At 38.0% G+C, this 25843-nt stretch overlaps 1 protein-coding gene across 1 annotated transcript in view; it reads right to left on the reverse strand.

The window, feature by feature from the left end:
* Positions 1-25843, reverse strand: part of LOC126253558 (cytochrome P450 9e2-like) — a 147857-nt gene that overhangs the window by 13188 nt on the left and 108826 nt on the right. Inside the window, exons 5-7 of the mRNA XM_049954966.1 lie at positions 22333-22483; positions 5684-5905; positions 5091-5342 (exon numbers count right to left, since the gene is read on the reverse strand). Of these exons, the coding sequence (XP_049810923.1) occupies positions 5091-5342; positions 5684-5905; positions 22333-22483 (625 nt within the window). The remainder of the gene's footprint in view (positions 1-5090; positions 5343-5683; positions 5906-22332; positions 22484-25843) is intronic.

The following is a 25843-nucleotide window of genomic DNA, read 5'->3' on the forward strand; positions in this document are numbered from 1 at the left end:
GATCCATTCAGTTAGGCGAAAAGGGAGACCTAGAAGAAGATGGATCGATGAGGTAATAATGGATATCAGCAATATGGGAGTCCAGGGGTGGAAAAGAGCAGCAAATAACCGAGAAGTGTGGAGGGAGGTTGTTGAAGAAGCCAAGGCTCACCAAGGGCTGTAGAGCTACTAAAGAAGAAGAAGAAGAAGAAGAAGAAGAAGAATGGACACACCTAAAAATTTGGAATATTCTACCTTAGCTATATGCTTCTGATTCAGGTCTATATTTATTAATTGCGTCATACCATTCACTGTACGGAACTGTATGTACTGTGTCTTATCAAAATTCATTGAGAGTCCATTTACAAGGAACCACTTAGTAATTTTCGGAAAGACAGTATTGACAATTTCATCAGTTAATTCTTGTTTGTCAGGTGTGATTACTATACTTGTATCATCAGCCAAGAGAACTAACTTTGCCCCTTCATGAATATAGAATGGCAAGTCATTAATATATATATATATATATATATATATATATATATATATATATATATATATATATATATATATATATATATATATATAAAAAGAAAGAAGAAACACTCCTAACTGCTGTTACTACTGCACCATAACCTCAATGCTAGAAACAGGTTGTGACATAAAACTCTTTTGTAAAAGCAATTATAGTGCAAATCAACAGAGCAGTGTTAACCTCTGAGAGGAATTTTGTTATGTTGACCGTATTGTCCCTAACGGAAGTGGCTTATCGGAAATAAAAGTCAGAATTACGTAAATATTTGAACAGTAACAAACGAAATTTTGATTATCTGCACTGTTTAATGAATAACGAAACCGGTCGCCAGCCTAACTAGGCATGAGAATGATTAACATTCTCGTTCAAGAAAATAGTTATTAGTAATTATAACGGACAAACACAACCTAGACTTGGCCACATGCGAGTGCAATGAACTCTGACACACCTATGTTTTAAGATTGAAACTAACAGTTGGAACAGCACAAACTATTTGCAAAATTATAACAGCTACTGAAACACACTATTACTTTCAGGGCTTACACAAAGTGAGTAGTCTTTATACTGTTAATATGCACACAAGAAAGACAAACACTTAGTAATCATGAACATATAATTTCCTACTATGCAATTTTCCACTTTTACTACCATGAGACATAAAATGAACATTTATGTAAGATACTAGCTCACTTTCTGCGATTAACAACAGGTAGTAATGTGATCATTTACTACGCAAAACTTTATAAACCTCAGTCTTGAGAAATTTTAATTTGAATTTGTCAACAACACATTAATAATCAGTTTTACTAGGAAAATTATTTCAGCAAGCATCATTAACTCTAACTCACTCTCTTGCCACATTAACTTTAACTTTACTCTGTCCAATAGGTATTAATTAGCAAACTGAGTTTTAACGTACTTTCAGTAAGGACACTCGGTAATCACTTTACTTCAATCGGAGAGGACCCTGAGAGGTGTTACTCAGGTGACAATTATGTAGCTGACGCTTTATCACGGTTGCCTGAAGGTATGAACAACTTACCAAGGGAATCCAATGAAGATGGCAAATTTCATATGAGATATATTAAGGAGGTTCCAGGTAGGAAAAGAATTGAGCAAATTTGTAAAAGTATGAGGTTCCACCAGAATGAGGATGAAATTTGGAAGTCAGTGAAAATTAATTTTAGTAACCCTAATTTCCCCCAAATCAGTAGATTTTACAAAATATTCAATGGAGTTTTGTACAGGAGAAAGAACACCAGCACTGAAGAATGGAAGGTGTGTTGGCCTAAGCAATTTGAGACTGAAGTGATTGATTATTTTCATCTTGCCTTAGGGCATTGTGGTCCCAAGAAGTGTATTGAAAAGTTAACTGATGTGGTTGCGATTAACGTAGGTGCTACTAAGAAAATTACTGAGAGAATAAGATCTTGTGATGTATGTCAAAGGGCAAAAGTAACAAATAGAGTAAATCAGGGTTTCATGCAGAATACGATACCAGAGGACACATTAGAATTACTGTCAGTGGATTTGTATGGTCCGTTACCAAAAACCTCAGGTAATTGGTCTTATATTGTTGTAGTGTTGGAAGTGTTCTCCAAATTTATTAAATTATATCTAATCAGAAAAGCCACTGCTAAAGTAGTCTTTAGCAAGATGACTGAATATTTTAATACCATTGGTAAACCCAAAGCAGTTTTGTCTGATAATGGACCACAGTTTATCTCAAAAATCTGGAAGGAAGGCATGAAGCAAAATGGTGTTCAAGTTAAATATATTTCAGCTTACCACCCGGCTAGTAACCCTGTCGAAAGATATATGCGTGAATTAGGAAGACTAGGTAGAACCTACTGTCACCATAACCATAAGGCTTGGGGCAGATTTGTAAATGACTTTGAAAAGACCATGAACACCTTGTACCATGAAACCACCGGTTTTACCCCTGAAGAAATTCTGTTAGACCGTAAAAGTAAAAGTATTATTGAAGAGATCTTGCAATTCCCCCCTATTGTAGGAATTAACCTGCATGAAAAGAAAGAGTTAGTTAAGAAAAGAATGAAAGAGAAAGCAGCCGCTAGATCCAAAAGGCATGATAATAACCTTAAAACAACTAAATTTAAGCTAGGAGATTATGTCTTAGTGAAGACCCATGAAAAATCAAGTGAAATTAATAATGAAATTTCTAAATTCAAATACATTTACAATGGGCCTTTTGAAGTGCAAGGAACTCCACATGCAAATATATATATATATATATATATATATATATATATATATATATATATATATATATATATATATATATATATATATATGAGGGAAACATTCCACGTGGAAAAAATATATCTAAAAAGAAAGATGATGAGACTTACCAAACAAAAGCGCTGGCAGGTCGATAGACACACAAACAAACACAAATATACACACAAAATTCAAGCTTTCGCAACAAACTGTTGCCTCATCAGGAAAGAGGGAAGGAGAGGGAAAGACGAAAGGATGTGGGTTTTAAGGGAGAGGGTAAGGAGTCATTCCAATCCCGGGAGCGGAAAGACTTACCTTAGGGGGTATATTTGTGTTTGTTTGTGTGTCTATCGACCTGCCAGCGCTTTTGTTTGGTAAGTCTCATCCTTTTCATGACTGTCAGAATAGGTTGCAACAATTATATGCATATTTCCCTTGCGAGAATGTGGTGTAAGGTGGCACTCATTATGCTTTACATTCCTGTAATGTTACATGATGTCAGTCATTAAGATGTGGACTACAGAGAGTCAAGCAGGATTTTGGTAGGAGGTTCTTCCACAAATCAGTTATTCATCATGAAAAATAGTTGGGAGAAGAACTGAGATCAACAAGCCCACAAATGCCATTAGTTTCAGTTTCAGAAAATCATGTGACACTGTTCGCAGGCTAAGCCTCTACAATGTTCTGGAGGACTATCAGAGAAGTTTATTGGCAATGTGAGTACCCAAGACGTAACACATCCATAGTGCCAGGCAAGTAAATCTTGACATTTATCTTCAAAACTGTGCTGGAAATAGTCATCTGTGAGAAGATGCAGTGTAGCAAGAAATTTTAGAGTGTATGTATGCTGGCTCAAACTGAAGAGACAGCAGTGAAAGACATCATCATAAGCATCATGAACACTGGCAAAAATTAAAGTGCACAGTTCCTTAGCAGTTACAGTACTATAATACAGATCAAAAACTCAGTACCATAAGAGTTAAAGACAAGAAGCTGTCAATCTTCACTTGTAAAACATCTGGAATGATGTTTAACCACTAGACTGAGCTGTTCCTTGTGCTGCTATCTATCCCCACCCATGTACTTATTCACATGTCTTAAGGCACTCCCTTGCAGCGTGGCATAATCTGACATGTTTTGGTGATTGTTGTGAATGTAAGTAGTCAACAATTGAAGCTTTTGGCAGCATGATGTGTACTATGAAAATAAGCAAATTACAGTTTATTTATTTTGACAGTCTCGTGAGGATTTTTGCTGGAGCACCAAACGCATATACAATACTTTTTGGAAAATAGTTGTTTCAAGACTTTCTTTCCTAAAGTAATACATTTAAAAATACAGTTTCTGAACTAAGCCTTGTAGGAATAACATTGCGAATAAATAATAGAAATTTCAATTTTGGTTGGTACCCATCTGTGTACTGTAAGCATTGTTTCAATGCACCAACATGTGAACTAACAAACTGTTCAGAATATTTTTTCATCTCATTAATTATTATTATTGACAAACTATCATTGAAAATGAATGTGAAAATTTCAAGTAGACTCTTGCATCTGGTGTAAAATTCTAAATACACTTTGCAGAGCATCCTGAATGTTGCCAACTGTGTACCTGAGCTCCGTTCGTCGAGTGTGCAGCCCAGTGCTGCCAGGCAAGCGAAACTCAGTTCGTCGAGTGTGGTCAAAGGGTTAAAACCAGAGTGAGATGCTGATGGCTGGAGCTCTTATAAGATGTTGAACCATTGAAAAGCTTGACAGAATGAAGGAAAGGAAGATAAAAAGGGCATAGCATGTGATGTGTATGCCTGAACACACTGAAATCAAGTAATTTGATTGGAATAGTTTTTATATCCTATCCACAATGATTACGAAAGGAGCAATAGTAGGACAGCACTTAGAAAAACATGACACAACCAAAGTCCAAAAATAAAATCCACTGTAACAATCACAGGATTTATGGTACTGGAGGACTATTATGAGATAAGTGTGAATTATTCTCTATCTGTTTCTTTCTTTCTCACTTTGATCTGATTCTCTTTGCTGCAGCTGGAAAAAAAATACTGAAGGAATATAAAAAAGGGTCATAATCTGGTACAATGATTGAACTAAAATGCATTTAGACTTTCACAGCAACAGTACCAACAGTTTGCAACAAGTCTACAACAACAGCATCAAATGCAGACTCTACTTCAAAAACAACCACCATGGAACAAAACATATTATGAGTTTGTTATACAAACAATAATTAACCATTATTTAAATGATTCTGCCTCAACGTTTTAGAGCTCTTTGCATAGAAAGAACAGATAAAAAAGTTACCCTCTTTTTTTACTCACCAATACAGTTTCTTGGACCACCACCAAATGGCAGATAAACATGTGAAGGGCGTTTTAGTTTCGCTTCTGCCACAAATCTGTCTGGATCAAATTTATATGGATCTGGGTAGTATTGTGGATCATAATGCAATCCCATGACTGGTATCGACACACTATCTCCCACATCAATCTTCACATCTGTGCCTGGTATTGTGTAAGGTTTGGTGCACATCCTGTCAATCCTTGCCACTGGAGGATGCATGCGCAGGGCCTCTGTGATCAAATTAATAAGATTTTTAAAAATAGATCCATTCTGTCTTTGTATAATGAAAACAATCTTGTAATTGTCTTCCACAATCATCACCCAAGAAATTGAAATTACAAGAGAACACTGATTGCTGCATTCTATGTAATATTACTGTTGCAGAATATCTGTGTAGAGTGATTAATTACATAAAAACTGACATGCAGCAGTTTCCTAATGAATGAGATTCAGTTCAATGTCACACATTATTCCAGCTGTACTCATAAATCAGGTGTATTTCACATTCTATGGGTATGTCTACCATAAGAATATAATGGAAGAAACATGTTTAATGAAGTACATTACTTACCTGACAACACATTTTCAAGATAATTCATCTCATTCAATGCTTCATATGTGCATACGCCTCCATATTTTGACAAAACCTTCTTCACTTCATTTCTAGCCATTTCCTGAACATCAGGGCTTAGAGCCAATTCATAGCTGGCATAAGAAAGGAGTGTACTTGAAGTCTCATAGCCAGCAAGAAGAAATAAAACTGACTGAGCAACTATTTTATCATCTGTCATCACTGAAAACAATGAAACAAACAGGCATTCAACTGGGTTTAATATTTTATTTGTTCAAATCTAAATCAATAAAATAGGGAATATGCAATGTTACAATAAACAAGTCATTATTTCCAAAATCTAAAAATATGGGCAAGATGAAAATTTTTCAGCATTACACAGATTTGCTTTTCTTTTGGCAAAAATGTGACTTTGAGTTACTGTAATCTCACTAGCTTATTCCACTGAGCATATTTCGTAACTGAAGTGTATTTCTGGAGGGCTGCAAAATATTCATCTATAGCTGCCATGACCTCTTCATTGGGAAAAAGAAGTTTCTCAGCCACAAGATTCTATAGTCATGTATATGTATGGAAGTCACAGTGCAAAATCAGCTGATGTTCCAACAATTCATAGTTTAAACTGCTAACTGAAAGGCTATTTCTGGGCAGCTGTATTGTCTTAAAGAAAGATGATTTTTTTTTCCATTTGTGGTCAAATCTCATTTATTCCACCTTGTTCATGAAGATGATTTGCATTATATTAGCAAGCTACTGTTTTCTCCTTTGCAAGAAAATCATGAAAAATAATTCCTTAATCATTCCAACAGATAATGGTGATTACCTTTTTCAGTGCAGAGTCAGGTGCTTCCCACCAACTCATTGCTCCACTGGTTTGCCATTTCTGGTCTGAAATGGTGGTCTCATGTCCGATCACTAATTAACAAACTTATTGCCAAAATCAAATTGATTTTAAAATGGTCCAAACATTGCTAAGAAATTAGTATTTGGTCATAATTCAACAAATCTATTACTCAACTTGCACAAAACTTGCTATAGTTAATTATTCATGCAAACTGTACCTTACCTTTGTTTGAAATGCATATGGTGTCACTTATTTAACAGCCCATCATCCAGTACCACACTCAGCACATTCTCTTTATTTCTATCCGTTGTTAGAGTTTTGCGACATCACCCACACAAATCACTTTCAAAAGAAGTATAGTTCATACAAATTCTGCCATTTGTTATTAACTGTTGAAAATGAATGAGCTGACTTATACAACAAATACCACCAAATATGATTCTTTTAAAGGTTTACCAAGTTTGCATGACTTTCTGAAGACAATAAAAATGAAATCTATGAGAGCACAGTACTGAATGAAAGACACACAACACATTGTAACAATGCAGAGTTTCCAAGTGCTGACTTCAAATAAAATGTTCTTGGGCTTCCAGCCTTATCAAGTAGTTGAAATGCCATGAGCTTTCAAACTAGAACTCCTTGACCAATGTAAAGCTGAGTGACTGATGATGGGCTGCTTGTACACACACATATACTATGACTGCTGGCCATGATGTCACTGGTGACGGTATAGTCTGTCAGCAAAGTCATAAGCAAGGGAGTGAGTCACTGCTCTGTCCATCCAGATATGTCACACAGTGCTTCTATATGCTGTTTAACACAGTTTTACCAGCTTTAAATCTGTGGGGAGACAGAGTGCAGATACATCCAGATAGTGCCTAGCTTTAGGTAAATGCGTAATGGAATACAGAAGATGATTCCCCTCTTCCAAAACACTATATTGTACAGTACATCACATTCACATAGGAACAGAAGTCACAAGTTAGGATTCATATATGTACTACAAATGTAGAATTAAATGCCTGTTCATATGAATGACATAGTCCATATCAATTCATGCAAGCTAGGAAAAAAATCTTACCTTCGTAGTCTCGGGTGTTATTGAATTTAGCATATGTTAAAATGAAGAAAAAGTAAGGAAAACATTTTTTTTTGTTCTCTCCAAAAAAATTTCTGCTCCAAGATACAGCCCTCCAAAGACGACACTGTTCATACCATTTTGAAGATTCGAATTTTGGAAAAAATTTTAAAATACTGTATCTCTGAAACACTTCTATATATTTTGCTGGTTTTTTATTTGAAAGGTAACTGCCTTATGAGTACAGATAAATCCTCCATTTGCACTTACCTGTCAAAGCATTTACTATAGCATTCTGAACTTTTTTTATAATTTATGGAAAAAAAATTTTTCAGGAATGCCAATCCATAAAATTTTGATTTTTTTTTCTGTTGATTAATTCTGTAAAGTTCTAAATTTCCTGAAAAGGAGAGCTTCCACTTTTAGGTTGAACAGGTTTTATAAACAACTGAAATTTTTGCCATACATAAAACCTTATCAAATAACAGGCTCAGAAAAATCAAAACCTACCCTTATTTAATACAATTTTAGTTTTGAAAGATGAGTAAGAGATGCATTTTTGAAGCATTTTAAATGGTTCCAAAATGTATGTGAAAGGTCCAAAGACTTAAAGGTTTCAATTTATACAACTTCTGTGCACTCTGTTTAGTACTGAAATTAGCCATTCAATGAACTAAAAATGTGCTCCACTGCTTCAGTATCTTCCTTTGATGTAGACTGATGCCTTCCTGTTGAACCAATAGGAAATGGAGTGCTTACAGTCTTCGAAACATTGTGAACAGGAAGTGCGCACTGATGGCATTATTGCTATCCTTCAGCTGGAAACCTGTATCCAGCAGCTGGTCCATGTGGTAGCATAAAGTTCACTACAATTTCATTTAACTCATAATTGGTGTCTATAATCTTCGCAATCCACTAGCCACACACGCTACAAACATTCCCCTTCTCACATTGTGAATCTGAATATTATCCTGCTGTTTCTGAGGTGTTGGCTGAATTAACTAAATTTCTTCTTTCTTGCTCTTTAAAGTGCATGCAGTATGTGTTTGCCCATCACTTTGAGTCCAAAAATGTGTCTTCTGAATTCCTTTCACAGGAGTAGTTTGTTTGGACCATTCTTCTTTTTTCTGCTCACAGAATTCTTCAATTTCCTCTTTGGACAAAAGAATGAGGGCTGTGGATGTGTAAGATTTCATGCCTCTCATAAATTCTTAGCACTGTGAATCACAGCTGTATTTGGTTTGGAAAGATTATGTTTTGTAGCATGGTGCTTCAGCAGTCCTCCAAACCATCACAAGGCCCCTTCTCGTGACCAGTAGCACTTTATACCCAGTCAGTTGGCACAAGCGACTTGCTCAATTCAAACAGCTAGTAACGATTTTTTAAATATCTAGGAGCACCATCAGAAATAATGATGATCTTCTCTGCCCCTGTTTGCAGTTGAAAAATTTTGCGCATTGCTAGCAAAGCATGTGCTGAGTCACATCCTGTGTTGTCACTCATAACTGCAACACTTGTGGTCTTGTTTTGAAAATATGTCACTCCTGTAAAAACTGAAACCTGGTCATTACTCCAATGATACCCTTGTACTTCTTGTGGGAGAATTACAGACCAGTTCTCAGCAAAAACACAGTGAAGCACTAAACATAGTTCTTCAGCCTGTACACACCCTTTCACTTCTGCAATGTGTTGTTGTTGCAACCTCTTCAGATGCTGGTGTGTTACTGCTTGCACTGACCATTTACCAAGTTTGTCAATGAAACTGTCAAAGGCAACAGTTTCCTTAATTAGTTTATTTTCCTCCCATGTTGCATATGAAATTTCTGCAGAGGTATCTGGTATGTCTTCCAGGCCAAGTGCCTGTAAAGACAGTCCTCCCTTTCCAGGGCAGCCATCCCATTCTTGAAACAAATAAGTCTCTTGCCTTACGTCACAGACTACTAATGACTTCACATGCCCAACTAAGGTGTCATATGTCACGTGCTCCAGTAATTTCTTCAAAGCTACCACACAAAGGTCAAAATTTGCACAGTACACACATAAACAGACATCTGTAGGTGGGTGTGGAACTACCCACTTAGGTCGTAGAGCATGAAATTTTGATCTTCCAATATATGAAGTTGTAAAGTTGCTCTTACAAATTGCAAAGGTTTCTTTAATACTGCGAGTCATGTACCTCTTCACTTTCACAACTTTTTAACTTTCAACTGTAACAGTTATAGTGTATTTTTTGTTGGCACTCTGGCAAGAACAGTCCCACTTATCTTCCAGATAAGGTAACTGCACTGTCTGAACTTGAGGTGCTTCTACATGATGACCATAATAGGGATCTGGTCTTCCAAAGACTCCTTTTACTGACCTCACATTTCTTGATTTGTCTACTATATACTGATTGGAATATGGTTCAAAATTTTTTCTTCGAAAATGTTTGTGGAATAATCGTTAATACTTGCACCTTTTCACTGTAGAATGTACAATATTCAACAGCTGAATTGATATTTGTCAAAAATTTCTGGCAAGAGGTGCAAGCATGCTTTGGTTCATTTTCTTCTGAAGATGGAATTTTTACTTTGAAGAGTGTGGTCAGTTTTCCTGTAGTGTATTCATCCATAGCTTTATTAATTTCTCTGTGATTCCTTGATGCATAGAGCTTATGACTCACCTTCACTGACCACGGTTTCTTAACAGGACTAACACCTACCTCTGTAGTTGACTGATTCAGGGTATTTAACTCTTCCTCCATTGATGCAAAATCTGCATCATCTGCACCATGGGGGGCTTCAACTTGTTCAGATACTATCGTTGTTATTCTGTCAAAACATTTAGAACACAAAAAAACATCACTTGAAACATCTTCACTTTGAAACAGAGTCTTCAAATGGGAACACTTATTCCCAACCTGAACAAAGTCTGTTTTCTGTTTTGTCTTATACAACACTCTTTTACGAATATCCAAATAGCACACTTCACTCTCCTGTGGCCCCAGTCAGAAGACATTTCAAACAGTCCTTTTCACAAAACACACTGCAACTGTGTCAACTGGCAAATTCCTCATGAAAACACAGAACTCACTGGATGGTCTCAGATTTCTTAGAAGCCTCTTCAGTACACAAATCAACTCTGAACAATTACAATACAGAAACTTGCAGTGAACAACCACGACAAAGAAGCTGGCAAAAAACAACAAAGTGCAAGAAATATCTGCAACAATGAAAGTGAAAAGAAATAACTGGAACAAAGAAAGTGACAAGAAATAACTGCAACAAATACAATAGGAATAAACATTGTAACAAAGAAGTTAGTAAGAAACAACTTCAGTGAAAACATACTTCACCCTTGAAAGTTTAAAAAAAATGATTTTTTTAAAAATAAAACGTGTCCAACTTAAAAGTGGAAGCTCTCCTTTACAGAGAATGTAGTACTACATGGTACTAATCAACAGAAAAAAAATCAAACTTTTCTGGATTGGCATTTTAGAAAAAAAAAGTTCTGCAAATTATTAAACAAATTCAGAAGGCTAGAGTAAAAGAACTTTGACAGATATGTCCAAACGGAGGATACCATTGTAATCATAAAGCAATTAGCTTTCAAATAAAAAACTCTAACAAAAAATTTAAATTTGTTACAGAGATACAGCATTTAAAATTTTTATTCTGAAATTCGCATCTTCAAAATGGTGTTCACAGTGTCATCTCTGGAGCTCTGTATCTCGGGGCAGGAATTTTTTTGGAGAAAACAAAAAAATACATGTTTCTTACATACTCCTGAATTTTAACATATGCTAAATTCAGTAACATCCGAGATTATGCCCCCCCCCCCCCCCCCCTCTCCCCTGCCTGAAGTGATACGGATTACGCCGAATGCATGTTCATCAACCATGTCATTTGAAAATGATGGATATATTGTGATAGAATTTTGAACACAACATAGTGCAGTTATTCTGTAAAATTTAAGCCTTATTCTTATATTGTATTTCTGCTAAGAGGTAGTTTTCTTTGAAGGGCTGCATTGAAACACAGTTCTTACTACATGAGGAGTGTTTAAAAAGTAATGGGGGATTTGTTTATTTCATGTGTTGTATTAGTCCAATTTGCATAACTCTTTTGTCATTGTGCTGGTAAGCATGCCTATTGTCAGCTTTCAGAAATTTTACTGGTGTTTTTGCAGTAATGGCGATTATTTATTTTGTTTAAAAATGAATCTGAGAATTTGTATTATGTTTTGCTACAACAACAGAATAAAGTTCATCAAGGTTTCAGAAATGTTAAATACTGACCCCCGACCCCCTATGAAATCTTGATTGTGGAGACTGACTGATCTGTAGCACACCCCGAGGTCAAGATTAGATTGGAAGATTGCAATTTGGTTGTGAGTTTGCTAAGCAGAAAACCTGATTTTGGTAACAAACTGATTGGTAGCAAAGCCATGTTTACACCTGGGCCACACTGAAAAATGCAAGGGGGGTCCAATATGTAACTTTAACCAAATGTATCTTATGGTGCTTCTGATCTGAGTGGAACAAGGATTTACGAGTGCTATAACTATTTCGAAGAAGACTGTGAAGGTGTTGCAGATGATCAAGCTCTAGAGGGTCAAGAGGAATATTCTGTACAAGTCATTGGCTTTGATCATTGACTTAATGTTAATGGTTGTTGTCATGTCACCTCTTGGTACATATATTCACAGTTCTGTCATCATTTGACAAAGCAAATGACTGTAAAAAAGGAAAGAAAAGAAAACTTGTTTGGTGATGGACTTATCTGTAACTTTGTACAAGGTTTAGGCTAGGTTGGAAAGTAGTAGTTTGGTTGTGAGTTGGCAAACTCAGTTTAATGTGAAACTAAAAAGAACCTGGTTGCGGTGACAGACGTATCTGTAGCCTTTCCCATTTGAAAAAAATTGCCACCAGTATCACATTATACTGCGCCTGCCACATAGTTCACCGATGTTTTTTTGCATGTTTCCCCTGTCACCAGTCAAAGCCACCAACTCATACTGATAATTGAATATTCCTCTTTCTTTTGCCCTAGGTGCCCCAGCACATTGCTCAATAAAATGGTCACAAAAATTTAAAAAATGACTGTGAAACATCGCTGAATCTCAGTCAGAGAAGTCACTGATGATGGAGGCATATCAGCTGACTCATGCCACAAAACTGTTTTGGAGGCATGTTCCAAAGCTGACGAATTATGAACAAAAACAATGGCAAATGCAAGATGCTCAGCAGTCATTGGATCAAATCGACAATAGGTCATAATAGGTGACAAAACATGAGTTGATGGATATGATGTTGACACTAAGAACGTTGAAACTTATGCTCAATTGTCCAATTGGAAGCATTCTGGCTTGCCAAGATTGGAGTGTGATCAATGTGAAGGTTATGCTCATAGTTTTTAACAACAGGTGGACCATGAGTTCTTACCACAAGGTGAAATGAATGATAAGGACTACTACTTACAACACTTTTTGCTTGAAGCAATCAGAAGAACAGATTTGTAATGGAGCATTTCTTGGTTTTTGCACCACAATAATGAATCTAATCACATTTCATTGTATGCTCATAAATTTTGCACCAAAAACAATACCGTAATATTGCTCTACTACGGTATTGCGCTGAGAGCTGCATCAAACCAGTCTCAGAACTAAAGACCACAACAACAACAACAACAGTTTTTCTCTAGTTTCCATATGTGCTTCATATGACTTTTTTATCTTTCCAAAAACAAATAAAACCTCGAAGGGCAGTCTTTTAGAAGTATAAATAAGATTAAAAACACATAACTAAGAGAACTACAAGCTATTCAAGAGCTACAAGCTATCCCAAAGATAAAGTTCCAGAAGTGTTTTGGGAACTAGAAAAAACTCTGGCACAATTGGGAATATTTTGAAAATGATAACAATGATAAATAAACCCTGCATTAGATCCAGTATTCACCACAGTAATCCTCTTGCTTCCATTAAAATTGTCCACATTGTCATCAATGCCAGGACTCTGACAGCATTTTCTAAAAGTAGTATTGTTGTCCACCTAGGTTTCATCAATATACAAGTAATTTCCATGTTGCTCTCTTAATTTCCTTACTTATATCAATTATTTGCATCACCAGTCAATTAGCTCAGTTCTCTCTACCAGAATTTTTCTTTTACTTACAGATCTCTTTCAGGTAAATCTCATTTCGTGCCATATCTTATGTGAAATATCTTTCTGCCAATGAAATTTGATTTTCTGTTTTACAGCAATAAGTAGTTTGCGTAATGTCAGCACTATTTTTTTATTTATGGGAAAGTTCTCCATCATCAGCAGAATTACCAGTTTTGTAAAGCTGTCTATAATTATGGGTTTCCTCCCAAAATTCTTAGCACACTTCCTTGGCAACTCCTGTAAACCATGTGTTTCATTTTTCATGTTTCTTTCCAATGTGTCCCATTGTGTAAAGGCTGATTTTTATACAAATTGAAGCCATTTGTTTGGGACTCACAATACTAGACAATAGTTCTTTTTGCACCAACTCTTTAATACAAGCTGTAATTACATTAGAGGCAAATGAATTCTATTTACTCCAAAAATATCTCTTCTTTGCATTGTGCACATTTGCACTAAAATCACACAAATGGAATCAACTTAAATCACTGCACACTGTGCTACACTGCTGGACAGGATAGGGGCAACTGATTTTTGGCGTTCCTTTAGGGCAACTGAAGGGTTCTTCTGAGAAAGGCCCCTACCTCATCAAGAGTGATGTTCGCACATGAGTTTACCAACAGACTGAATTGCCAATAGGGGCATACGTGAATTCCATATTAGTGGTGAATCCATTCACTGCTTCCACAATGTAACATTTGCAAAAGTAAGAGGAAGAAATTATTCATGGTTATATCATGCAGCTTCGGTGAACATAAAGATTCTTCTGGGGATTGTTTGAACAATTAAGGTAACAAAATTATCTAACACAGATAAGAACTGGTAACAAATTTTGATTTATAAGCAGATTCTGGTGTTTCACCTCCTTTATTTAATTTATTGCTCAAAGTGCCTTACAAATCCTGAAAAATGACCAGCAGAGCAATTGCTTCTGAACATTAGCATATGATACAATTAGTTAATGTTCATTTCTTGTAACTGAAGAGACTCAAATGTTTAGACAATCAACAAATTATAGTCTTTCTGTATTATAAGACACGCATGATTCAGTATAAGAGTGTAGCTATTCTCATTATCTCCAGCTCATTTCAAAATTCTCTTCTCAATTTGTTTCTACTGTCCATCTGACTGACTACTCACTCTCTCTTTTTATTACTTACATGTGCCCATTCGTGATGTCACAATGTGGTGTCCCCTTCCAAATGAACACTGCGCTGATGAAGTTGCAAGTTATCTATAAATTTCAGCAATCGTGTGGTTGGTGCACTCTGTGGGACCATTACCAATGGGCAATATAAATCATATAACTGTACTACACCAACCATGTGTTGGTTAGTATAGTGATGTGTTCACTCATTTCATCAACTATTTATCCACTGACATGTACTCCACAGATATCCTCTGTTTATCTGCCCTAGCAGACTACATTTGCCTCAACAAGTAACATATTTCACCAGAATGCAGTGAGATTGTAACTGAGCTCAATATTGTATGTCATAAAAAACAGTGACATCTGTCAGCAAGAGGATATTTAAAAGAGACAAAACATCAAAATCTGCTTATAAACCAAAATTTTATTTGTTACCAGTTCTGATCACACTGGTATTCAGCAGAAAACACAAAATAAAGGTATAGCAAGCCTATATGGCATCACTCCTATGGGACGTCAATAGCAAAAAGTTATATCATTCTGCATCACTGTCACTAGGGGTAAAATACCAGATAATTATAATTAAGGTGCAGGTACCACATTTGTCAACTGTGGGCTATAATTATCATGTGTCAGCAAAAGTTTGTAGATATTCTAATGCATTAATGCAGAACCAATTTGTGCCAGAAAAAAATTAGTTCCAATTTTGGCCACTGGGTGCAAATCTGGCAATGTGAATGCAAGAAAGATGTATAGAAATGTTTCCATGTCATTGAAGTGATGTGCTGCACAGGGTATTTAGGACTAATGAATGATGAATGTTGACTACTGAAGCAAGCATGAAGTTGTTGGAAAGTGGGACATGCCTATTGAGTGTGGAGTTTTTCTGTATGTACATGTTGAATGAATGGTAAGGGAGATGGCATTGTTACTGGATGGAGTGAAGCTGGCGGCATCTCACATTTGGCCAAACTTGCTTCTCATAATGTTTTCTATGTGCAGGATCCCAACCTTGGAATTACGCTGGCCTCCATGGAATGCATAAGAAAGTCACAGAAAAAAGCAAGTTCCAGAGTAGGGCTGCTGTGAACACTCATGTAACTCAGTTCATTGTGAATGGTGTAGAAATATACTTGTCAAGGCGAGAGAGAACTGTCTGAAATGTCTCTTGTGTTTAAAGAGCCATTATAATATATGTGATTTACAAAAGAAAAAATTCTCTCATTTAATAATGTACAGAGAAGCAGTCTGTTGTTGAGTTCTCAGCACTCAGCAACACACCAGATAGGTGAAGAAATCAGTTATATGAAGCATACGCAGTATAGCTGGATGCTGATTTGGAGAGAGAGAGCAAGATTTTCTCAAGGCAAGACACAGGTAAACAGGAAAAGGTGTTTTGACATTAGCAAGCTATCCTCCGGCTAATGTTATACACTGCCCAGTGAAAACTGTCATGCAAATACCTAGAAAACATTTCAATGTGTAAAGGATTATGAATGGATCATGGGTAGAAAATATCAAACAAGTGAGAAAGACATAATATCGATTTCATTATTAACTAGCGCTTACACAATTTGTTCTATACGAGTGCCAGAGACACTAATGAGATGCTATAAATCACCGGATTTGCACCTGATGGTCAAAATTGTCCCACTTTCCAAACTACATTAAAATAAATGTGCTTCAATAGTTGACAAAAAAATCATCCGTCGGTCCTAAATACCCTTGCAACACATAACTTCAGCAAAGTGAACACGTCTATATGTCTTTCTTATATTCACATCTCCAGATCTGCACCCAGTCACCAAATTGGAACCATTTTTTTATTTTTTTTTCCCAGTGTAAATCAGTTCTCCATTAATGCATTAGTGTATCTACCAAGTTTCACAGCCATTTGACAATCATAGCCCTCACTGGATCTCCTTGAGTAGCTGCACTCTAATTATGTCTACCCAATACATTTATGCAGTTGAGTAATCTCAGTACATGATTCATTTCTATGTCTGCTGCCCTCAGATGAAGAATAAATTAAGAATGTGAATGATACACATTTAACTTCGATGGACTCAAAGAGGAAAGGTTTCATGAATTGTAGCAGCAGGTTGTTCAGTACAAGTAAGGCTATGCAAATGAAGGTGCTGCTGATAAAAGGAAATTTTCAAACTGCATGTGGTGAACTGCAGTGTTTGATGAAAATCTGCTCATGTTTTAGTGTCATACAATCAGTCTAAGGAAACCACATGACTGCTTTCTAGACCACATGGACAACACTGTTCAGACATCTGTTTTATTTTGATATGCTGTTAAATGTTTCAACATGAATGGCATTAAAATTATTCCTATAAGATGTCCTGACAATGAACAGGAAAGAGTAACAGTGCCCTGGAAGTCAGTAGGATGAAGTCAGCCTATGTAGCTCTTCACAGTAAAACCATATCAAACGAGAAACTGGATGAAGATCTTAGCTTCAGACATCATGAGATGGAAAGGATGACTAACAACCTGATGCTAGATTGGCTGATGGTTGTTTGGAACACAGTACTAGGCCATTTGCTTAACAGAAGCAGACTGTTGGTGCTGAATTCTTTCACAGGTCAGCCTATCTGATATCAAAGAATAACACAGATCTAGTAATAAATCTGATTTTATTATTACACAACTTCAAGTATTGGTTGTTGTGAAAAGGCCTTTCAAGACTAACCTGCGGCAATTTTAGAGTGAGTGGCTTCTTCAAAGATACCATGTCCTCAATAATGAGGACAGTTAAAGAAACCTTCAATATACATCATTACTGCCTCGAGCAGACTCTCAGGTGAAAGGATTCAGAAAGTTCTGTGAATCTGATGCCAAGGATGACTCAGAAGATGACATAATATGAGAGGAGTGTCAGGAAGGAAGAAATAGCACCAGGATTATAAATGATGGTGCTGTAATGATGATGGTTATGATAGTAAGTAAAAAGATGCTGTGAAAATAAAAATGCACGAAAACCATTCTTTTGTTTACTTCTTGATCCATCTTGCATTTTTGTACAGTGCATGGTGTTCATCTGACATAAGACTGGCCACACTCTGGGGTATTTATGCACCACAGGTGTTTCAAGACCTACTGCATCTTTAACTAGTCTCAATGATTGCTAGATTTTCAATGGAGGCTTGCTGACTGGCTTCATTTTGTGTCTCTCAGCAGGCAGTTTAACTTATCCAACACAGAGCCACAGAACAGTAAAAATGCGAACGTCTTTTCCTGCATCTCATCAGTGATCTTAATGTTCTTCTTACTTGAGAACTACTCATTTATTTGGTGTCTGTTGCAACCATTGTTCCTGACGACACTGTGTATGTGGCTCAACTCACAGGGCAGGATATCAGCATTTGATTTTTGCATCATGTACCAACATTTCTATCAATGTATTTCTTTTTGTATTAGCAAACTGTGGACAGTCAATAAAGTGCACAAGTATACAATAGGTAGTGTTAACTTTTTTGTATCAGTAAAATAGTTTATAATTTTGATTAGTCAAAATTTGTTAATGACGTACTCAATGAATCCAGCAATGTGTAACCTAGCTACACTGTCTATAAGCATGGGTCAGCAGGATCACACTGGTAGACACCAGAACCCTATGGAAGCAATGGCACTAGTGGTCTGTGCCTCCAGACATTTGCCATTTAACCGTAAGCACTTGCCCATATAAGCATGGCTACTGCCAGATTAGTTTTTATCAGGAGTTTGTCTGGATGTCAGTCATTGCCCATTGTCCACATAACATTGAACCATGCCTGCGTATGGACTCAGATGAAAGTATTAACTACTAGCCAACACCATAATCCTGCCTAGTATTTATTGTGTGGGCTCTGATTGTGAAATGTCTTTATCTTTTATTCAGGGTTGGCTTATATCTGTGCATATATTTTAACATACAGCCATTGATCTCTAAAACTGATCATCATGTGGATAAACATGGTTACACAGGAAACCACCACCCACTGTTTATGACCCAGATTTATGCTCAGATTTCATGCTGTGAGGATTTCTTGTAAACAGTATTTGTCTGTGCACATGTGTGTTATGGCTCAAATAAATTCTAGTTTATGGTGACCCAGCAGTTAAAAATAAAAATTTATCAAGAAGTCTCTTCAAAATAGGGGGTTGTCTTTTATGCAGGGTTGATTTCTAGCTGGGCATACATTTTAACATACAGTCATTGATCTCCAAAACTGATCTTCATGTGGATAAACATGGTTACACAGTGTCACAGGAAACCGTCACATGCAAAAGAAAAATTTTGGGATATTTGGAACTTGAATCCCAAGATCGTGAAGTGGAAAGGGAGGGGAGGGGTTTGGACAAAAAGATCTTCACTCTATCAGTTGCTGTTCTCCAAGTAAATGATATAATAGCTGAACGGTTCAAAGAAAACTTGAATCTCATTACAAATAAGTACCCCACTCATACAGTTATAATTGGTGGAGATTTCAATCTACCCTCGATTTGTTGGCGAAAATACAAGTTCAAAGCCGGTGAGGGACAGAAAACATTTTACAAAATTGTACTAAATGCTTTCTCTGAGAATTACTTTGAACAATTAGTTCACGAGCCCACACAAATTGTAAAATGGTTGCGAAAACACACTTGACCTTTTAGCCACAAATAATCCTGATCTAATAGAGAGCATCATGACAGATACAGGGATTAGTGAACACAAAGTCAATGTAGTGAGGCTCAAAACCGTATCAACCAAAACCTCTAAAAATAAATGCAAAATATATCTATTTAAAACAGCAGATAAAAATTCACTTGATGCCTTCCTAAGAGAGAGTCCCCAGTCCTTCCAAACTAATTATGTAAGTGTAGACCAGATATGGCTCAAATTCAAAGATACAGTATCAACAGCAATAGATAGATTCATACCGCATAAGTTAATAATAGATGGGACTGATCCACCATGGTACACAAACACGTCAGAACACTGTTGCAGAAGCAACAAAAAAGCATACCAAATTCAGAAGAATGCAAAATCCCCAGGACTGGCTAAGTTTCACAGAAGCTCAAAATTTAGTGCAGACGTCAGTGCGAGATGCTTTTAATAGTTTCCACAGTGAAACATTGTCTCAAAATATGGTAGAAAACCCAAATAGATTCTGGTTGTATGTAAAGTACACCAGTGGCAAAAAAACAGTCAATACCATCACTGCGCAATAGCGATGGAAATGTTACCAATGGTGGTGTCACTAAAGCGGAGTTACTAAATAAAGTTTTCCATAATTCCTTCACAAAAGAAGACAAAGTAAATAATCCAGAATTTGAAACCAGAACAGCTGTTAGCATGAGTGACATAAAAGTAGATATCTTAGGTGTTGTGAAACAACTCGAATCACTTAAGAAAGGCAAGTCTTCCAGTCCAGATGGTATACCAATTAGGTTCCTTTCAGAGTATGCAGACAAAATAGCGCCTTTCTTAGCAATCATATGCAACATCTCACTTGATGAAAGGTCTGTTCCTAAAGACTGGAAAGTAGCACAGGTCACACAAATATTCAAGAAAGGAAATAGGAGTAACCCATTGAATTACAGACCCATATCACTGACCTCAATTTGCATTAATATTTGGAGCATATACTGTATTCGAACATTATTAATCACCTTGAAGAAAATGGGTTCTTGATATATAACCAACACAGATTCAGAAAATATCATTCTTGTGCAACACAGCTAGCTCTTTATTCCCATGAAATAATGAGTGCTGTTGACAAGGGATTTCAGATCAATTCCATATTCCTAGATTTCCCAAATTATTTTGATACCGTTCTTCACAAGCAACTACTAATCAAATTGCACACATATGGAGTATCATCTCAGTTGTGTGACTGGATTCGTGATTTCCTCTCAGAGAGGTCACAGTTCATAGTGATAGATGGTAAATCATCGAGTAGAACATAAGTGATATCTGGCGTTCTGCAAGGTAGTTTCATAGGACCTCTGCTGTTCCTGATTTACGTAAGTGATCTAGGTGATAATCTGAGTAGCCCCCTTAGATTGTTTGCAGATGAGGCTGTAATTTACCACCTAGAAAAATCATCAGATGATCAATTCCAATTGCAAAATGATCTAGAGAGAATTTCTGAATGGTGTGAAAAGTGGCAATTGGCACTAAACAAACAAAAGTGTGAGGTCATCCACATGGGTACTGAAAGAAATCCGATAAATTTTGGGTATACGATAAATTGCACAAATCTAAGGACTGTCAATTCGACTAAATACCTAGGATTACAATTACGAGCAACTTAAATTGAAAAGACCACATAGATAATATTGTGGGGAAGGCGAAACAAAGACTGCGCTTTGTTGGCAGAACGCTTAGAAGATGTGACAAACCCACTAAAAAGACAGCCTACATTACACTTGTCCATCCCCTGCTGGAATATTGCTGCATGGTATGGGATCCCTACCCAGGTAGGACTGACGGAGGACATCGAAAGAGTGCAAGGAAGGGCAGCTCATTTTGTGTTAGCGTGCAATAGGTGTTGTGTCGGCAGACTTGCCAACACTACGCACACTAATTGAAAGAGGCGGCCAAGATGCACGCGCTAACTCACGAAGGATGGAGTGAGGTCTGAAACAGGAGACTTAATGAATGCTATAAAGAAAATACGTAACTTCTGTACTACTTAACTTTTAATCCTTCCTTTGTATACATCGTTCTTGATGAGACATCTGGAGATTGTGGCGATACAAGTGAGACTCTTTTGATACAAGCTATCTAAGGCTAATGGCGCCTCGCTAGGTCGTAGACATGAACTTAGCTGAAGGCTATTCTGTCTCTCGGCAAATGAGAGAAAGGCTTCGTCCGTATAGTCGCTAGCAACGTTGTCGTACAACTCGGGACGAGTTCTCGTACGTCGCTCGAGACCTGCCGTGTGGTGGTGCTCGGTCTGCGATCACACAGTGGCGACACGCGGGTCCGACATGTACTAATGGACCGCGGCTGATTTAAGCTACCACCTAGCAAGTGTGGTGTCTGGCAGTGACACCACAATAGGGTTGAGAGTGTCACTGATACGATACGCGAGTTGGGGTGGCAGTCACTGAAACAAAGGTGGTTTTCTTTGCGGTGAGATCTATTTATGAAGTTTCAATCACCAACTTTCTCTTCCGAATGCGAAAATATTTTGTTGACACCCACCTACATAGGGAGAAATGATCATCATAATAAAATAAGAGAAATCAGAGCTTGAATGGAAAGATTTAGGTGTTCCTTTTTCCCATGCACCATTCGAGAGTATAATGGTAGAGAATTAGTATGAAAATGGTTTGATGAACCCTCTGCCAGGCACTTAAGTGTGAACTGCAGAGTAACCATGTGGATGAAGTAGAATGTAAACTCATCAAGCCACTGAAAAAATCTATAAATCAAATAATGCTGTCAGCTTACCTGATTCCTGGATACGCTGCTCTTTTATGTCTTCATTTTCCTTCGCAGCGGCATCCAAAACCAATTGCAAGAAGTCATTCCTCCTTGCACTTTCATTATTCTTACGATAATCTTTTGTATCTTGGACCACTTTTGCGAGAAAAGCTATGGACTAAAACAAATAATGGAAATAAACAAAAACTTCAAATAAATAAATTGCACAAATATTGATAGCAGAAGTAACTGCAATGTGATCCTGAAGGTCAGTTAAAGAACAAAAACTGGAGAGGCTTGTGTCTGGCATTTCTTTCTTTTCCCTCACTTTTCTGGCTCTCTTTTTTGCCTTCTCCTAAACCTCATATTATTGTTTCTGCAATTCTCCTTCCCGTCCTCGTCAAGATTTGGGCTTATATACTCAGTTCTTCCCTTTCATTGACTTAACATGCGTCCTCAATGACCCTTTCTATATACCAAGGCCTCTACTGTCTTATGTTCACTTTCACTTACTGTCATTTCATCATTCTTCATCCACTTAAATAGATGCTTACAACAGTAACATTTGAACAGCTGATGAGCTTCGTCATAACAATCTGCCTTTTGTCAAAGTCACTGTATCAGTGAGTTTCCCCATCTGCAGCCCTTACCATCTCCAGAATTATTTATATTTATCTCTTCTCCACCTACATACTTTTCTTACAGTGTCACCCACCACCACTGCCACCAGGTAGCAATTGATTTTTGCGATGGGAACTGCACTGCACTACAAAGAGACAGAATGGCTGAGCCTCACTTATCTTCAGGAGACAAAATTTCAGTATTGACAACAGATGCATATAAAAGTAGAAAAACTGTTCCTAGTTTTCATAACTATTAGTTCCTTCCACAGGGAGGAAAGAAGGATAGATTGAGGAAGGTTAGAAAGGAGGAGTAGGTCACCAAGATCTTAGAATGAGAAAGATCCACTTGTGAGGACGAGTGAAAACCAAGATAAGGGAGAAGTATCAGAAATAGGAAGAGGTCAAATTTAATATATCACACACTATCACCTACTAGGTAGTGTACTACCATGTACTACTTAGTATATCTTACTACACTCCTGGAAATGGAAAAAAGAACACATTGACACCGGTGTGTCAGACCCACCATACTTGCTCCGGACACTGCGAGAGGGCTGTACAAGCAGTGATCACACGCACGGCACAGCGGACACACCAGGAACCGCGGTGTTGGCCGTCGAATGGCGCTAGCTGCGCAGCATTTGTGCACCGCCGCCGTCAGTGTCAGCCAGTTTGCCGTGGCATACGGAGCTCCATCGCAGTCTTTAACACTGGTAGCATGCCGCGACAGCGTGGACGTGAACCGTATGTGCAGTTGACGGACTTTGAGCGAGGGCGCATAGTGGGCATGCGGGAGGCCGGGTGGACGTACCGCCGAATTGCTCAACACGTGAGGCGTGAGGTCTCCACAGTACATCGATGTTGTCGCCAGTGGTCGGCGGAAGGTGCACGGGCCCGTCGACCTGGGACCGGACCGCAGTGATGCACGGATGCACGCCAAGACCGTAGGATCCTACGTAGTGCCATAGGGGACCGCACCGCCACTTCCCAGCAAATTAGGGACACTGTTGCTCCTGGGGTATCGGCGAGGACCATTCGCAACCGTCTCCATGAAGCTGGGCTACGGTCCTGCACACCGTTAGGCCGTCTTCCGCTCACGCCCCAACATCGTGCAGCCCGCCTCCAGTGGTGTCGCGACAGGCGTGAATGGAGGGACGAATGGAGACGTGTCGTCTTCAGCGATGGGAGTCGCTTCTGCCTTGGTGCCAATGATGGTCGTATGCGTGTTTGGCGCCATGCAGGTGAGCGCCACAATCAGGACTGCATACGACCGAGGCACACAGGGCCAACACCCGGCATCATGGTGTGGGGAGCGATCTCCTACACTGGCCGTACACCACTGGTGATTGTCGAGGGGACACTGAATAGTGCACGGTACATCCAAACCGTCATCGAACCCATCGTTCTACCATTCCTAGACCGGCAAGGGAACTTGCTGTTCCAACAGGACAATGCACGTCCGCATGTATCCCGTGCCACCCAACGTGCTCTAGAAGGTGTAAGTCAACTACCCTGGCCAGCAAGATCTCCGGATCTGTCCCCCATTGAGCATGTTTGGGACTGGATGAAGCGTCGTCTCACGCGGTCTGCACGTCCAGCACGAACGCTGGTCCAACTGAGGCGCCAGGTGGAAATGGCATGGCAAGCCGTTCCACAGGACTACATCCAGCATCTCTACGATCGTCTCCATGGGAGAATAGCAGCCTGCACTGCTGCGAAAGGTGGATATACACTGTACTAGTGCCGACATTGTGCATGCTCTGTTGCCTGTGTCTATGTGCCTGTGGTTCTGTCAGTGTGATCATGTGATGTATCTGACCCCAGGAATGTGTCAATCAAGTTTCCCCTTCCTGGGACAATGAATTCACGGTGTTCTTATTTCAATTTCCAGGAGTGTATATCTATAAATCATACAGGTAAAAACTAATTTATTTAATTATTTTATATTTATTTATCATTGTTCACAGTTACAGCCTATTATCTGGAAAGCTAGCTTATGCTATAAACTCACATTTTGAATACTATAAAATAAGTGTATATCATAATTATTTACATCTGGTATTTACCACCATTATGAAAAAGAATCCCTAATACTAAACAATACTACAAAGAAAACCTAATACCTCAATGAAGAAACTAAAAAACAAACAGAAAACTACTTATTATCAACTCCTTAATCGATTACACTACTACTAATGATCTGTTTTCAGTCATTCATCAGGATATATCTAAACTGCAGATGGCTGTTCCTTCTCTGCTCTCAAGCTACCCCTGTCAGCAGCCATTGTCTGATAGATTCGTTGGGCATAAAGCAGCACATCAGCAGTGTTTTCACTGTGACAGTCAATTGCATGATTTACTGTAACTCCTTAAAAACCCACAGTTCCATAATCACTTGCACCAACATGATGGAAACCTTGAAAACCATTTCATTCAGTCAGATGCTACCTTAGTTGCTTTCTCTCCATCTCTACAGAATATTATCTTGCAAGATGGCAATATGCTGAGATGTTGCTAAATGCCTCTGAAGTCATTCATGGTCTTCCTGGATACTGTGGCTGCAGTATCTTCTAAGGTGCACCATGTCAACTCATTGGTTGTAGCTGCTTTGGGAACCAGCATCCTTAATGCCTGACAGTCACTACCTGCTGCTTCTTCGTATAACTCACAGTCCCATAACATGTGCTCCAGAGTGTCCACATTGCCACAGGTGCAACTACCATTCATCTGTCTTTTGATTTTATTCAGGTAAATAGCATATGGGTCATGATTGTTTAGGTAATGTTTCAGTTTGCTCAACAGGAGAAAAAATTCCATTTTTAGTCTCCCTCTGATGTTACGGTGAAACTCATAACTTCTCTGCCTGTCATTTTGACACAGTTGTAACGTGCAGTCTTGTATTCACTATTTCATAC

Source organism: Schistocerca nitens, chromosome 4 (assembly GCF_023898315.1).
Source record: "Schistocerca nitens isolate TAMUIC-IGC-003100 chromosome 4, iqSchNite1.1, whole genome shotgun sequence".
Taxonomy (NCBI): Eukaryota; Metazoa; Arthropoda; class Insecta; order Orthoptera; family Acrididae; genus Schistocerca; species Schistocerca nitens.